This window comes from Vanellus vanellus (assembly GCF_965231255.1).
Source record: "Vanellus vanellus genome assembly, chromosome: 1".
In the NCBI taxonomy this organism is placed as follows: domain Eukaryota; kingdom Metazoa; phylum Chordata; class Aves; order Charadriiformes; family Charadriidae; genus Vanellus; species Vanellus vanellus.
In genome coordinates, this window is record NC_138905.1 from 75,635,080 (window position 1) to 75,652,494 (window position 17,415).

At 39.5% G+C, this 17,415-nt stretch overlaps 1 protein-coding gene across 1 annotated transcript in view; it reads left to right on the top strand.

The window, feature by feature from the left end:
* Window positions 1-1,286: 1,286 nt before the first annotated feature.
* The window catches only part of IRAG2 (inositol 1,4,5-triphosphate receptor associated 2), a gene marked incomplete at both ends in the record, with an annotated part of 39,699 nt that continues 23,570 nt past the window's right edge, over window positions 1,287-17,415 (top strand). Inside the window, 15 exons of the mRNA XM_082480830.1 lie at window positions 1,287-1,881; window positions 2,433-2,543; window positions 3,189-3,369; window positions 3,590-3,666; window positions 3,746-3,824; window positions 4,811-4,969; window positions 6,142-6,259; window positions 7,696-7,746; window positions 8,916-8,993; window positions 9,566-9,622; window positions 11,725-11,784; window positions 11,893-11,957; window positions 12,049-12,148; window positions 13,794-13,925; window positions 14,243-14,344. Coding sequence (XP_082336956.1) covers window positions 1,287-1,881; window positions 2,433-2,543; window positions 3,189-3,369; window positions 3,590-3,666; window positions 3,746-3,824; window positions 4,811-4,969; window positions 6,142-6,259; window positions 7,696-7,746; window positions 8,916-8,993; window positions 9,566-9,622; window positions 11,725-11,784; window positions 11,893-11,957; window positions 12,049-12,148; window positions 13,794-13,925; window positions 14,243-14,344 — 1,965 coding nt within the window. The remainder of the gene's footprint in view (window positions 1,882-2,432; window positions 2,544-3,188; window positions 3,370-3,589; window positions 3,667-3,745; window positions 3,825-4,810; window positions 4,970-6,141; window positions 6,260-7,695; window positions 7,747-8,915; window positions 8,994-9,565; window positions 9,623-11,724; window positions 11,785-11,892; window positions 11,958-12,048; window positions 12,149-13,793; window positions 13,926-14,242; window positions 14,345-17,415) is intronic.

The following is a 17,415-nucleotide window of genomic DNA, read 5'->3' on the forward strand; positions in this document are numbered from 1 at the left end:
TCACGTTCATTGGGTTGCACTGGCTGGTGGATGGTGTTTCTCAGTGCTGATGTTTCAGCAGATGCTCTTTTTTGGGGTGAGGAACTAGGAGTGAAGCCTACAGCGGGGCAGTGTCAGATGAAAGCTCCCAACTACTCAGTTCAGAGGAGAAGGTTGTAAATGGCAAGGCAGAGACAGATATCTTGCTTGCAAGGTGGCTTTATGCCTGCAAAATGCACCTTCCATGCGTTGATTGCACACACGTGCTTATGTTATTGGAAATATCTGTTCTCCCAGACAATATTTAGAAATATAATAAAAATACAAATAGAACTGAAGTGCCTCTGTTGGGTATGTTTCTTGGGTAATTCCCTGTGTGGCAGCATGACAGCTGTATTTGTGGCTAATTAATATAAGAAACAACTAGGTTTCATTTCCTTGTTCTTGTAGGCTCACTGAAATGCCGAAACTCTTGTTGCATTCGTTTTTCCCACCTCCCCACACCCCCCAAGCCAATACCTACAAAGAGCACACCCTCATATTTTCCTGAAAGTAAACTTCACTTAAATCTTGGTTTTTGAAACCTGTCATGAGACAGTATGAAGAAAGCTGCAGGCTCAGAATACTTTGACTTGTGTAGCTGTGGTTGCAGGGTTTGACTGGGAGGCCGTTAAAAGAGATCAGAAACTGGTAATGCCTGTAGCTGTAGGAGATAACTTCAGTAAGTAGCTGGACAATTGTTGTTAGACCCGAGCGAAAAGCTATGAAACTAGGAGAGGAAGTACGTGCTACAAACGTGGTCAGAAGTAATAGTCGCAAAACTTGTGTTCATTAGAAGAAATAAAAATCTCACACTTATATAAAAAAGAAATACCCAATTTGGGGTGAATTGGTCTAAGTACTATTGCATAGTGCTTCCTTTAATCTAAAAAGGTAGTCAACTGCTAGGTTGCAGGGAGTTCTTCAGTTCTTATTTTTTCTTCCCACCCTCTGACGTGGTTACTGTATTTAAGAATAAGCAATGAGATTTCAGGAAGTATTTCTTTCTTTCTTTCTTCCCTTCTTTCTTCCCCACCTTTTCCAAATCCACATCACCTCTAGTTCCCTGGAGATGTAAACATCATAGCTGAAGGTTTATGTCACGGCTGGTATGTGCATCAAGGATTTTCAAGTCACTTGATACTGAAACTCCAACTTGTCTGCTGAAAGGAAAAATTAGCATGAAGACTATGTGTATGTTGATCACCCCGAGTCTTATATCTCGTCCCTATTCTTTCCAGGTGCTTTGCAATAGAAGTGAATCAATAATGTCTTCAGAACATGGAGCTAACAAACGGCATCATAATCCAGTGGACAGCATATGCAGAAAGATCAAATCTATCCAAATGATGGACCAAGTCTCTAACCCTGCTTTGCAGATACCAAAATTTCAGTCCCAGAACTTTGACAGTCCACAATGCAATATTAAAAAAAATCTAGAAGAAATACTGAAGAAAAGCACTTTTAGAAGTCGTGATAGTACTGGTCCACACTTAATCAGTCCCAGCGGTGACGGTGTTTTCTCTGCAGACTTGCAGTTGCTGTCGCCCTGTGTCAGGCGTATCTCTGACTCCTGTTCTTCAAATGCTACATATTCAGTCCTTAAAAGTGAAGAGAGATCCAGCAACTCATGGATGCCAGTATGCCCCATGGAGAACTGTTCTCCATCCTACTTCAGATCCAGAGAGGCTAATACTGGGAACCAACTGTGTTCTTTATCAAATATTAAATCTAAAGATGTGCCTCGTGAACAGAAATATCTTGCGTCAAGTCGGAATTTGTATTTCTTCACATCTGATAAAAAGTCAGAAAGTGCTGTGATCCAATCTCCTGTGCCAAAGAGATTATCTTTGAGTGAAAGAGGTAAAAATCCAGGGGGCAGTGGGGGAAGGAAAACCCCTCCCAATCCAAAATCCTAGATATCTGAACATTCGGCCTACATGGATGACATTTGTTTACTACTTAAGCTAGTAAAAATATGGTTTTAAATCACTCAAAACCAATAAGACTGCAAAAAGAGCTGAGTAAAGTCTTAATTTTTCTTTCAAAAATATTAATGTGAATGGAGGAAGTGAGTTAGTAGTTAGTTTTATGTGTTTACTTCATGCAAAAGAATAGCCAGAGTTGCCAAAAATGCATGTGTAGACATAGGTACGTAAACCAGTTGCGAACACAGAGGCTTCAGCTATGAACTGTTCCTGGTGTTATTTGACAGTAAAAGCTCTGTTTTTATGGGTAGGGGGGATGCAGCTGGTTGGCTGATTTTTTAATTATCCTTAAATATATATTTTTTCAAGTGTTATTCAAACTGTGGTATGCTATGTGTGCTCTTGCTATCACAAACGTAAAGCTGTGGTGCGTGAAAGTTGCTATGAACAAATAAAGACATATGACAACAAACTTATTCTTCATAGGATGGAGGCAGTCACTGGGGTATGAAGCTGACAACGTGCATGATGTGAGCTTGATCTGTGAAGAAGACCTACTGACGCCTGTCTTCTGTGCGTGTGACGTAGAGCACACAGGTTTGCCAGTGGTTTTTCATTGCTCCATTTTATTCTCCTCTTAATACAATCTCAGCCTTGAAATTTTCTTATGATTCCGGAGACATGCCAACCTGTGATATGCGTAGCCTGACTAGCTCCCTTACCCAGGTGGCTGTAGGAGTGGCAGATGCAGAATAAATATCTGTGCCTCTTTTGCACAGTGCCTGTCTCTTCCCTCTTCTTTCCCTCCCCTTCCCCCACTTCAGAGCTAGAGATAATTCACCTCAAACATCACTAAAAGTGGTAGAGAAAGGAGTCATCTAGCAGCGTAAGACAATGTCAGTCACAGGGTTTGCCCAGTTTGAGAGACATGAAAGTAGTAGTGTAGCAACTGTCAAGTTTGTTCTTCTTAAACTCAAGTCCACCAAACTGGTAAACTGGACTTTCGCACTTCTGTGTTTTAAAAACAAACAAACAAACCAAAAAGCCCCCACAAAACAAAAAAAGCTCTAAACTGTTCCTTTCCAGGTCACACTAGAACTGCAGGGATCAGTTGCTTGGCTACAGCTCTTAAGGGCAATTGAATACACACTAGTGCAGATCAGTAGCATGTCCTTTAACAGCTTTTTATAATGACCTACTAGACTTCAGAATCCGGCACGTGGACATCTGTATCTATTTTAGGAAAAGTAGCAGTTTCCAAGATAGTTGATTATTTGAGACGTACAACTAGTCGGGGATTGGAAGATAGTGGTCTTGAAGAGCTGTGCAACATGCTTGACCCAGATCAGAAAGATGTCTCTGTGGACCTGGAAACATATCATGCCATCATGAAAGAGTGGATTGAAGACTGCAAGAGAAAATGGTAATAGCTTTTTGACAATCTGTCTCTTAAAAGCTTCTGTGAAAACAGGAGAGTAGAAAGTTCTTTTGTGGTTTGCGCTTTCCGTACTCTGGAACAAAGATGGTATCGGGACACTGTGACCACAGTGTGGGTTTTTGCTTACCAACTTTGTAACATTTAAAAGGTTTCAGCCATCTAGTGTCATGCTGATTTTGTGATGCCTGATGCTTCCTTGTTTCAGGGAAGATGGTGCCACCAAGGAACCAACAGTAAGCATGGAAGACCTGGAACTTAAAGTGCATAAAAACATTTCTGAAGGTACAGACCACTTGATTCTGGTTTTATTCGGGAAAGCTCCACTTTCTTACTCTATAACCAAACCCACCACTTTTTTCAGCAAAAAAGACGCATGTCCCGATGAATGTTACATCAGGAAGCTTGGAGGCCTTTGGGGGTGATGTGTCTAAAGAAGACATGTAAGTCCATTTAAGCAATTCTTTCTCAGAATTCAGTACTCCTAGCTCTGAATTACTGGAGAGCAATTCCTAGAACCACTGCTTCAGAAAACTATCTTGGTAGAGTTTCTAATGCTGGCCTCAGTCTGCACTAGCTCTTGATGCTATCACTTTCTTCCTGACAGCTTCTGCTCAGGCTTAAAAACACGGTAGTAATTTTTCATACCAATATCTTGGTTCTCCTGTGTCCATTTGTCTCTTTAATTCCATGTGGTCAGAGTTTTGCCACGTGTTTCTTTTCCTTTTTCAACTGGTTCCTTCCCTCCCCCAAGTTCTAAAGTGTATGACAACAGAAGACACAATCTCCTGAATATCTGGTCCTTGGTTTTGTGTTTTGTTTTGGTTTTTTTTATAGTCATGACTCTGATTTGGATTCTGTTAATATCAAAGCACTTATCAAACACCAGAAGTTCCAAAGATAACTTTTGCATTTTATGCATAATCAAAAAATCTTAAAATCTGCTTTCTGATGCTTTGATATTGTTTCTCAGGATCTCAAAAGGGTGATCCTTGTTCAAGTTTCAGTTGAAAGCATAAGTGGGGGATAGTTTAGGTGAAAAGAAAGTATCCAGAAATTTTGGAGATAATACCCAAAAGTATTCATGGTGGCCTAAGAGGTGATTAGCAAAGGCTTAAGATACTATCATGCCGACATCCAGATGTGGCACTTGTCTGGTGGCATACTTCCATTTCAGGGAGCATTTAAAAAAAAAAAAAAGTGCTTAAAAACAAAACAGTTCCTGGTTTCCTTAGAATTACAGAACTGATCTGAAGATGATCTGATATCTCCGTGCAGAGTGAACGACTATACACTGAAGCATTACAAGTTCTCTGTGGGCTCTCCTCTCGCTTCTTTAATCAGCGTAGCAGGGCTTCAGGATTTTTAAAAAGTCTAAATTAAATCAAATCACCTTTCTCAATCTTTCCTGCTTTTGTTACTTGAATAGGGAGACTTCTGACTTGATAACCTGTGTTGCGGACCTGCAGTACAACAACCAGAAGCTTCAGGAAGAGAACAACAAGCTGAAGCTCATACTGGAAACTGTGGATGAGACCAACAATAAGCTATTGGCTGATAATGAGGATCTGCGTCAACAAATAAAAAGGTGGGAGACCCTGATGGCACCAGGTCTACAATATAATGGCCGTGGGCAGACCTATCTTCTTCCAAGTGGCCCAGCTTTGTTTTATGCTTTTAGCCTCACCGGTGCTTCACAACAGCAACTTTCTTGACTTAATGTAATATCTGTTGAGTTTAACTCTCTTGCCTGATTGTTCTTCTCTGTACCTCCTGGTTCTTATAAAATCAGTCATTCACCTTATAACCTGGTTCTGCAGCATGAGGTGCTGCAGGCACACACAGGTGAAATATTAGGGTAAAGCAAAATCAAAAAAACAAAGCACATAAAAAAAAAAAAAACAAAAAAACGCTTAATATTACCAAGAGAACAGCCAACCACCGGAAAGTTTCCAATCCTAGACCACGCACTTGTGCCCATTTCCCCTCTGTTTGGCAGCGTGAGAGCTATTTTGCTAGTCCCTTGAGGAACTGAAGTGAGTTGTCTCACTAGCTTAGTATTGCTGCAGCCTGGGGACCCATTAATGCCATGAGTATGAGCCTATTGTTACAGTGAATTCATAATGCTTATCTGATCCAATTAATTGGTACAGTTATGTTAACAGCCAAACCATTCCCAGTATCTCCTGGGAGATTAAAGCAAGAATCCTGCAGCATAGCTGGCAAGGGACATGTGTCCTTATGTTGGACCATGTGCTCTGGGGTGCTCTGCAGCCTAGTGCTAGCTGGGAAAAGGGCCTTACCTCATTGATTAAATATACGTCGTTTGGGGTATTGGATCAGGATAAGAAAATGATGTGGAACTGATCCTTGAAAACTGAACTGAAGTGGCTTCCGTAACTGCTAGCAGTGAAGTATTGTAAAGATGAGTTTATGTGCTCAGGTAACCTGACTGTTACAAGCTAGATTTTTAGGTGGATGCAAACAAATGCATGCTATCTTGGATGCTATGTTTCCCTGGAGTTTCATCCCTTACTGCGAGAGCGGAAGGGGGTGATAAATAGAGGGTAAGTCCATGAGCCTTTACTTAGTGGTCAAAAAAGATGGGCTTAAACTTGATTGTTGCTCTTCTGTTCAGTACCTGTGCCAAAGAATAAGTCCCTGGTGGCTTCTAAAAATACTGTTCTTCCTATTTCAAGCCTATCTAATGACCAATAGTAACTTCCTAACATTTCTCTGGATTTACTTCCCCCCAAGCAGCATCCAGTATTCTGTGCTGAAAGCCAAATCACTAGAAGAAGAACTAGAAGAAGCAAAAAACAACCTGGACCTGTCAGAAGAGAAAAGACAGAAGATTCTCTGCCAGAATAAACAGCTAGTAGGCGCTCTTATTTCTTAGCTTACTTTGTGCAGCATCTCATACCTTGCTGTAGCAATGGCATGAGCACTCAATATGTAAAAATCAGCAATATGACCTACCTAAAGTAGGTACTGAGGCTTTTTGAGGATGTTTGAAATGTGATTTATTAGTGTTACAAAAACACTGTGAAGTTTTTGCATGGAAGTTTCTTTAAATTATTGTCAGTTACAATGAAGCAAACAATTAAAAGGGCTGCTCTTACATATAATTATGCTTAAAGACAACAGGTCTCGTGCTGCCATCATTGAGCCCTGTCTGTTCTTAAGTTGGTGATGTTCTGCCAGAAATTCATGTAATTTTCTAGAGCCAGGAGACTCTGTTCAGATGTCCACACAAAAGAGCAATTTTCCAAAACATCCCGAGGTTATCGTTAATGTCCATACAGGCTGGCAGATATGACAAGGGCTATCAGAAACCTGTCCGTTCTGGACTGACAGCTGGAATCCAGGCAGCACGCCTTGGCATGTTTCGAAGGGCTCCAGCTGCCTACATGAGAGCATCTGAATTGCACCCCAGGTGTCTGAGTAGCAAAGCCTGTGTGACTGTAAGAGGTGTAAAGTGGCCTGATAACAAGGTTGATGTGGCTGCAGCTTTAGCAAGTGTTGCCAGAAACCAGAGCTTTGGTGCTTCAGAGAACACGTTTGTGTTACTGCCATGCACATTGTCCACACTACAGTGGCATCTCTGTGTCTTGCTGCCTGGGCATAGCTGCAAATTGGTGTTCCGTAGCTCTGTACACTGCTCATGGTGGGTATCTAGAAACCAAAAAAAGTGTTCCATGCCTAGCAAGAATACAAGATATTATTTTTTTTTTTGGTGTGGCTCAGTGTGTGTATATTTTTGTTTTGCTTTAATTTGAGATTACATGCATAATTCACCTTATGAAAATGACATGGGGTGGGAGAGAGGAACACTATCAGAAGTTTTGTAGTTGTGCTTGTAAGTCCCTTAGTCACTGTTCCCTGTGCAGTGAAGGCACCGAGTGGGATACTACTACCTTTCTTCATGTCTGTTATGAAAAAAGTGTAGAGTGGCTCATAGGCTTTCCAGGTTTGCCTTGACTCAAGCATGAGGACGACCAGACTTGCTCACTCTGGCCTTGAATACTTCCTTCCTATAATCTAGTGGTCTGAGTGGTCTCTCATTGGAAATGCCTGTGACAAACCCTTCGGTGAGGGTTCATCAGCTGGGCCAGTCTCAGCACTCCCTTTTTAGCTGTGCTTTCTGAACCAAAGGAGTGCAACACCACAGCTTCATATTGGGCTCTGGATGTGTTTGTGGTCTGTTGCTTTTTGACTTGCTTTGAATGTTGAACTTGACATGCTGAAAAAGAACTATTTTCTTTTTCTCTTTTTCTCTCTTTTTTTTTTTTTTTTTTTTATAAACCTGATCAGGAAAAAGAAAATCAGTCTCTTGTCATCAAAATTACTTCTCTCCAGGAAGAGGTAAAATAAATCATGACTTTGCAAGTATGTGTTCCTGTCTAGCTAAAAGCTCACCATTATGGAATGAAATGTGTGTCAGACTTTGAAGGCTGTTATGCTAATTAGGTTATCAAAATATCTTACATTTTACAAGGATGAATTATCATAAAACTTTTTATCTTGAAGATGCATTGTTACTCAGACTTTCCATTTGGTGGGTAAGTAAGGATATGTGGGACAGGAACAAATGGTTTTTTTCTCCTTCTCTTTCAAAGCTTTATAGACAAATTCCAAATATCTCTAGTTAATGCAGCTATAAATATACTAACTCTATATTGAAACAATCTCCAACATATTTTCTTTTCATGTTCACTTCTGTTTCTCTCCTTTAACATCCAAAGTAGGAGCCCTGTATAGAGCTGTAAATCCCGTAACAAAATGCAGTGGCTGGGGGCTCTGCTCACAGATGGACCTGTTGACGCTGGCCAAGGATCTACAGTGGGCTTGTAGGGAATGTAGCTCCATTAGCAGCATATCTCTAAGCTCTCTTTTCCCATTTATTTTTTTTTTTTTTGTTGGTCAGAGGAGAGCTATTCATTGTTACTTTATTTATTTCATTAAAGTAAATATTTTATAAACCAGATTTATCAGGTGATAAAATGTTTAAAAACTTAGTTACAGCCTGTATTTTAGACTACTTAGGATGAAATAGAGAAACAGGTTAAATCATATATAAATCATAGTAATGAAAAGAAGCACCTCATGGATTCAGGAATCTATTATCTATTACAACAACATAGTAGTCATTGTTCTTTGCATGTTTACCACAATCAAGATTAGTTTTTCCAAAAATCTCACAAGTCCAAATAGCTATTAAATGCATTTTTGCAAAAATAATTCCTGTGCTGCAGACCTGAAAGCTTTTGTTTAGATTTCTATGTCTGGTAGTGCTTATAAATCGTGTTTTGAGGTCTGTTTTTTTTTTTTTTAACAGTGCTTTGGAGAAATGGGAGGAAAAAGTAGCAGAAACAGTTTCAGTGGGGCAAGCATATACAATGTATATGCATAAATGCTGGTAGTGCTTTAGAGTAGGCAGTAGCTTGGGGGTGGAAGTGTCATTTTGCATAGTTTCTTCAAGGAGAAGCTGTCGATCTGTTCAGCTGTGCCTAAATGCTCTGTATCTTGTTCAGAATATTAGGAATAACATGGACACTGACGGACTTCAAAAGAAGATTTTGGAGCTGTCTAAAAATGTAGCAGAGCTTCAAGTAAGCATTTCAACTCTAGGAGGAACAAAACGACAGCCTATAGTTTACTTGGGTCTAGTAAGGGGAATTTCTGCCTCTGGAAAGTAGACAGCCCGGAACCTGTCTGTATTAAAGAACTGCAATGCAATCATAGCTCGGACAGTGTGACAGCTTTGACCAAGACAGTTGCTGGCTGGAGGTTAAAAACTGGGCTAATATTAAAAAAAAAAAAAAATAAAAAAAATAAAATCCACAGTTTCATTCTTTCTTCCAAGTTAAAGTTTTAGGAAATTTTTCCCTGCTATTTGAGAAAACCAAAGCATAACTTTCTAATATATTGATGTTGCTGAAACTATTAGCCAGGACAGACAAAAGAAAGCAAAGGTGACCATGAAAGCTAAGAACGCTTGCACTTTTAACTGGGCACAAGATTTGGACTTTGAAACACACTATGCAAGGTATTTGGAGAAGATTTTGATTTTTCTAAGCAAGGAATTTTCCCCTTTTCCCCTTCCAAGTAGGAGGTAGGAACAGGACTTGTATTGTAGTGGATAGTGATGACTGGAATGATTTTTGATCTCTTCATCATTCAGATCCAAGCCCATATATACGAGAGCACTGTGGGGAATAAAGAGGCAAGCTTGATCCAGGTTAGTTGCTTTTACTTCTCTACTGCCTTGACTGAAAATACTGACTCTGGGATGATTTGTAAAAAGGCAAGGCAAGAGCCTTCACTGTGGCACTTTTATTTCTTCTGTTCTCACACTGCAGAACCTGATCCTATAAATGGCTTCAAAGTAGGCGAGATGTGCTTTAGGACCTGGTTATGAGTCAGCATAATTAAAGGTTTCAGGATTTTGCTTTTATTTAAAAAAAAAAAAAGAAAAACACAACCTATTAAAACAAAACAAACTTGCAAACTTCAGAAAAATGTACAGAAACTTCTAAAGGCTACTTCCTTCAACAGCTGGTAAAAGAATGTAGCTGTAGAAGATCCTTCCCTTCGTGTCATTTACTTAAACTGCTTAATTTTCGTGTCCAACTAGAAATGATGATACAGAACCCAATGGAAAAGCAAATTTATCCGCTCTCATTGCTGAGGTGTAATTATCTAGGCTTTGCTGAAGAACGAACATTTCTGATGTTGTTTTTAAACTTGTATTTTGTATTAGAAAACAAAGACATAAAACTACATAAGAGTGTTGGCACTCTGGATTCATGAGTTATGCAAATAGTCTTCTAGGCTAATGGAGTTTCTGTTTAGCAGAACATGTTCTAAATCAGCTGATGAAATATTTGACTTTTTTTGCTGTCTGCAAAAAAACGAGTGCAGCTGAATTCAAATAGTAACAGGAGAAACTAACTTCAATGTAATCCGGCTGACAACTTTGAGTGTGGTTTTTATTTAGTAGCTTGGGTTTTGTTGGTGTTGGTTGTTTTGGTTTTGGTTGGTTGTTTGTTGGTTTCAGGGGTTTTTTTGCCAGAACTAGGTTAAGGGCACAAATGAATTCACTTTTTCCTTTTTTTTTTTTTTTTTTTTTTTTTTCTTTAAAATAGCTTTCACTTTCTCCTCCTTGAATGATTCAAAGCTTTTATGGTCTCTGTAGTATCCTTTTATTTTAAAAAGGATTTTTTAGTCTACTGACTAAATAGGAATTTTGAAAGCAGACTGCCAGATTGCATGTTTTTGTAGATAAAGGTGACTTGGCTTGTTGGCGTCAGGATTAGGTTTACCTGTAAGCTAAAATAAAACCCTCTTATGGCTCTCTATCCAAAGGCAGATTGGATAGGATTGACGGCCACTGAAAATTATTATGGCAACTTTTCTTTTCTAGGCCTGCAGAAGGTATACGAAGATTGAAAACTTTTTTTTTAAACCTTCAGCACCATACATCAATTTTCTCTTCCAAGGCCGGAAACTTGGTTCTATAACCTCACTTTTCCTGCTTAGCTTTCTGTACATTTCATCTCTTTCAAAAACCTCAGCTATTTTTAAAGAGGAAGAGTAGGAAGAAGTCATAAAAGGGGTGAGAGGACCAGAGCTCCTACTCAAAGTTCCTGTTTTCTCTAAGACAGGCTCCGCTTGCCTGTGCAATGTCTTCTATTGTAATGGCATAACATGACTGAAGCCCATTGCTTGTTTGTGATGCTAAGAAAGCTACTTCTACTAACCTCTCGGTCTTACCATGAGGGTTGATAAATTCTCTGTCAGCCCTTCCATTTCATGGTGTTTAATCCACAGAGCGATACACTCTATGCCTTTAATCATGAAAACTAATGAGAGTAAACTCGTGTCCTGGTTTGAATGTTGCAACTTGTTTTAAGGGTCAGTTGGGTTTAAAACTCATGCCAGACATAATATAGTCCAGGTTTTCAGCTAAAACTAGAGGGCTTCTGTCTAGTTTAATCTGCTATTGCTGGTAAAGAAACCAGATAAGCAATAAATTAAAACATAGCACCTGGAAAGAGTTATTCTGTCTCCCTAATTTCAGGACTTACGTACAAAAAGGTCTTCTGAGCGCTTTCTGTTAGCCAGTATGCAAGGGAATTGACTGTATTCTTCTTAAATTTGCATTATGTAATTCGATTGCTGCTCAAACCTGAATCACACAGTTTACTGCTGTGATGTCAGATTAAGTATAATGTTATTTTGGTTACAAAGCATCATAGCTGTAAGTATTACAAATGCACTTCAATGTGCTAGTTGTCAGGTTGTGTACTTTAAAGGTTGTTTTCTTCACAATCTCTGCAGAAGGAGCAAGACATCAAAGAACTGAAGTTAACCATTGTGGAGTGTTCCTCAATAATAGAGGTACGGGACAGAGTTTATTTTTTGACTGTGTGAGGGGAAAGCATGTATATCCTATGCTTATTCTGCATGAAAAACTAACACCGTAACCAGGTCTAATGTATGTTTTAGACTTTGCGGGCAGAAAAAAATGAGCTACTGGAGAACATGCAACATATGCAGCAAGAGCTGATCTCGTAAGTATTGTGAACAAGTGCCAGGAAATGTGGTTCATCAAAACTCAAAAAGGGCTGATACACGCTTTTTTTTTTTTTCTGCTTCTTTTAGAAATGGGTTGAGTTTCCCATTGTTAAATTTACACAACAGTAATACTCCTGGAGGGATGAATTCACTGCACTGTGAACTGGAACTTGCCCAGTCTTTTGAGGTATGAATCAAATCTTCATTGAATTTCATCCCAGTTGCCTTGCATGAGTAAAGGAAGAACAAAGCTCACTCCCTGTAGATCACTAGATAACCCTGGAATTGGAAGCCATTAATCCTAGGACATAAGCGTAGAATGTGAAGGTTACAATGTTGTCCCAAGTGCTTGGAGAAAGTCCAAAGAAAAGCAAACGAAACACTCGGGTCTAAAAAATGAGACCTACAAAGTAAATTTGGAAGACCTAGGGTCATGCATTTAGCTAGCAGCAGAACAGACTGACAGAAGACAGAAGTTTTCAAATATATAAAGGCTTTTATACTGAGGAAAGTAACTGTCTGTTTCTTCTTGTACTGCCTATGCCAGCCACAAAAAATGATTTTTCAATTGCAGGAGGGGAGACTCTTTCCCTGAAGTCTAATATAGTAAAAAGAAAATTAAGCATTAGAGTAAACATCTTGACAAGGTTGTAGAGTCTTCATCGAACTTATTTTTAGAAATTCTGATAAGCGTTTGTCTGTAGGTATCCCTCCCTTCCCCCTCAGCAGGTACAACAGAGATTGATCTTTAGAAGTTCTGTCCAGTGCTTTTCCCTTCCCACCCCCTCCCCACCCCGAGGTCTTTGGACAGTGACTCAGAGATGCATCCTTCTGATGAGTCTGGCACAGGCTGACAAAACCCTAGTACTGCAGTTGAGTCTGGCATGAGGGACACAACTTCAAACCCTCTGCAGAACACCCGGCAGATGGTTTTGGTGACTTTTGGGAACTACAGTTTTGATCAGACACACTTCACAAACACTGGAAGTTTTGGTCTCTAATTAACTGTTCTCATAGCTTTCCAGCACTCAAATAGAAAAATACTGGGGGGGGGGGGGGGGGGCGGAAATTACATGTATGTTATGGTTTTGGTTCGGATTTTTAGCTGAGCTACACTGTGCCCATTTCCCTAAAGATATTCCATGGAGTCCCACCCTTCCTTACAGTGCTGTCTTCCCTTCAAATGCAAGCTGTGCAGCAGAGCTAATAACAAATATATGCTATTGCAGTAATTTTTCTTGTAATACTTCACTGTGCTGCTACTTGGTTTTGTATGTGGTGCATTTGCAAAGAGTTCTCATTTGCAGCAGAAAAAAAAATAAATCTACTAACGGACTAAAACTATAGGCGCAGAAATACAAGGTATACTTGGCTAGGCAGATCTGTTTCAAAAGCAACATATTGTCCCATATTGCAGCTCCCCAGAGTCACAGTGAGTCACTGTTTGCCTCCCAAATGCTGTCTTGAGGCACGATCCCACCAAATCACCTGTAAAGCGAGTAAGAACTCTGCTTATTCACCACTTGGTAAAGCATCTTCTGAATAAAGATAACTAACTATTGACTTCCTCTTGCCTACTCCTGACATGAAAATTTACATTGGATCACTCAGCAGCTTGGCTGGCTTGCTTTTTTTTTTTTTTTTTTTTTTTTTTTTAAAATCCCCATGACATGATGGTTTTGAAAAGCTTTTACAAGCTTCAAGTTTCGGTAGCTCTGACCTTCTGGTAAATACAATGCAGGGATGCTTCAGAGAAGTTTAAATGTCACTGATTCTGGTTAGTAATAAGGAGATGTCAAAATAAGCTAGCTGGCTATTCCATCTCTTCAAAGATTTCCAAGACTGAATGGACGTCCCTGGATGAAACGCTGGACCGTGAAGTATTCTTCTTACTTCAGGGACCTGAATGTGCTGGAGAAAAATTTAAGACTATCATGCAAAACCTGGTCAGTGGCAGAGCTTATGTGAATAAGGACATGTTCTTCTAACAGACTTTTAATTAGAATTTCTCCGAGCATTGATAATCAGATCATATTTAGTCCTTTAAAAAAAAAAAAAAAGCTGCTTGGGGGCTGGATGGTGGGGGGCATACTTACTCTAATATCACTTGGCACCTGTACTAACACTGTAACTTATAACCTGTGTAATTCTGGGCAACATTGTGTCAGACTACTACTAGAATGCCAAGGTTTGGGGCTTTGGAGTTGGGGTTTTTTGGTGGTTTTGGGGGGATTTTAGGGTTGTTTTTTGTGCGTGTGTTTATTTTTACTTTGTCTTTCAGCAAGAGGAAGCCTCTGAAGCAGAGGAGCTTGTCATGACTTCTTTACAATGGGTAAAAGATCCTGATGTGACCATGCAACAAGTTTGGGAAAGAAAACTTGTGGTAAGTAGCTGTTTCTCTGAAGCTATTTTATGAAATAGTGGAACTGTGCAAACACTTAAGGTGATTACTCTACTGCAGCATGCTATGTAAATTAATTACTTGAGGTGCTAGCAGTCCGTTTGAGAGTCAGAGATGGATGGATTTATGGAGAGAAATATCTTTTGTAACCTTTTTTTGTGGTTTTTTTTTTTTTTTTTCTTTGAGGAGGAAAGGGATAACTGCTTTTCGTTTAAATGCTGTGCTTTTTCTGACTTGTCTTGTGCAAGAGCTCCCTTTGTTAAACTATGCTTGAAGGAAAGGGTAGATGAAGCAAGTCGATTTGAAGGGGGAAATGAGCTTAGATGGCAACACTATATTGTGTGAGCTGTGAAGCTTTTCTGCCCACTGCATGTTTCTGTGCTCAAGGAGCACCTGTTTTCCCGTGTTCTGAATCTGACTACTGTGGTGGATCATTGACCATCAAGATGAGGAGACAGGTGGTTTTATAACCAGATTTCCAAATCAAAACTTTCATAGGGCTTGCTTTCTTTTGAAAGACAGAGTTCTGCTTTTGCTGGACACACTCCGCAGGAAAAGCTTCCACAAAAATGTATTTTACAACTTAATCTTGCATGATGTATTTTTACTATTCCTCATACCTCTTGTGAGGCTTGAAAGTAAAGACTTTTGCTCAAGGTAACTGGCAAAAATAACTTCCTCTTGTGGTAGCAGCAATCTGTGGACACAGCTCAACTTTCTTGCTCTTGTTGCCTCTTCCCCTCCCATGTAACAGCACCGTTTCTGAAATTTTCGTCTTGCTGGATGTTTTTTCCTAACCTGCTCCTTCTTACTAATCTGTTGTTAGGAACACTGCTACAGAAAACTCCACCAAACTGTATTAATTATTAATGCTATCTTTTGACTCCTTAATAGATGCAAAAACCTCGATTCATCCCACTTGGGCCATAGCAGGTGGCACCACAGTATGTACTACTTTAAGCTGTTGGCTCTAAGCAGAAAGCCACCCTTATTTTCCTCTGGTGCTGCAAAACGTTGTAGCTGGCCCTCTTCATCTTTCCTGGGCAGGCAGGAGCAATCATTGGAGCCATCCAGTCCTCCAGCCAACTTTATTTTCTTCTTTTTTATGTAAATCCTGAAAGCTTCTCCTTGGAGAAGGTGCAAGCATCTCGGTCACTTCACCCTGGTGTGACTTTGGGTAGACTTTAGGAAACGGCTGGCTCGTGCATTGCAGTAATTTTTGATCTTGACTAAAAACTTCCTTCTTTAAAGTTGTCACAGCTGAAAAATGCTTGTTAACTTACCATTCACGTTGGGATCATATTCCTGTTAAATATGTAAAGCCAAAAACTTTTGATATGGGTTTTGGAGTTTTCACGGCATGTGAATCCTATTCTGTCTCCTAGAGAGCGATGCATTTGGAAACTAAGCTAACAGAGGATCGAGGAAGAACAAGATTCTTTAAAAAGACCAGATCTTGTTCTGGGATCTGTGGGGATAGGAGATAGCAAGTGACTTCATGTCAATTATATTGTCTTCACCTAGCTAGGATAAGCCAGGTATGTGGGGAAATATGGTAAATGGAGCTGAACAACAGTAGATCTAAAAAAAAAAAAAAAAAAAAAAAAAAAAAAAAAGCTGCTTCCAGCCTTGGAGAAATCTTCTGTTAAAAAAAAAAAAATAAATAAAAAAATTGATTTAAATCTTAAAAATTGATTTAAATCTTGGGCCATGCACTATCACTTGAAGCTTAAACACTTCCCCACCATTTTCTGCAAAATGTTTTATGGACATGTTTTGTTTTGCTGGGTTTTAGTATTTTTTTTAAGTATGTTTTGAAGTGTATTATGTAGAAAGTAAAATGTAAGTGTGCCTGTGGTTTTGTGCATATACACATATATTTAAGCGTATGTAGATGGTGACAGTAAAAACTTTCACCCTTCTCCTGCTGGAAGATAAGACTGTGGCACTTGTGCCCTGATAAGCCTATACCACTTATGTCAAAACCATCTCATTTCTAAGAGCAAGTGCTGCCTGCCTGGGCTGAGAAACTGATGTTCAGGATGTGGGTGTTTGCACATGATCACATCCCATGTCATCCTAGTAAACCTATCGAGCAACATTGCTCAGGCTCTCTCTTTTTTTTTTTTTTTTGTTTTTGTTTTGTAGCATGATACTTGATAGGCTGCATTCTTTCGTCTTGAAGTTCATCAACAACATTAGACTCTAACTGGCAAGTAGGTAGCGTGGCCCATATTTGTAGGATTGACGTTTTCCCTTCTGAACTAATGTAAAATCCCAGAAATATGAACCTCGTTCTTACCTGATCTCTGCTTGACTCCCCTTAAGTATTCTTTAAAAGCTGAGGGCTCTATTTTGTATGTTCAGTTGAACAAGGTCTGAGGAAGAGGACTTCATCCTGCAGGTCACTGTTGGAGAAACACAGAGGATGCAATGTTACTTAACACTTCATTTTTACCATTTGCCTCTTTTTCTTCCTACAAGTCGGATGTAAAACCAAAAGCCTCTGTCACAGGCCTCATCTCTTGGACAGATTTCATCTGCTAGGCACGTATGACAAACTGAAGTATGAATTTATGGGGTTTGGTGGGAATTTTTAAGTTTTCATTTTGTGTAATACGAACTCAAATTGGTGCCAATGGACTTAATTGTACTTTGAGGAAAGCATCACAGAAATCTAAATGATAAATTTTAGGTCTTCCTGCAAGATGGTCATTATTAAAAACTTCCCCTTATGAAATATGTTTTTTGTTGCTGTATCTGGACATCTTGTGATGGAGGTTTCCTGGGGTAAGCTGTAAAGACTCCCTCATGTGTCATGTAGTCTTCTGCCACGCTTACAGTTAGCAAGTATTTATGGTATTTGTTTTACGAGGGATAAAGAAGAAAAGGGCTATCTCTGTGCCCCAGACTTGAACAGAAAGGAAGGCTAAAAGTGGCTTTTGACTTAAAAGTAACCTTTTAAAAAAAGTGGGAGCCCTTTGTCAAATTGAACTAGCATACAGAAGGTTTATGTTTTCTTGTGCAAACTTATGCATTGCTCCACCTTCAAA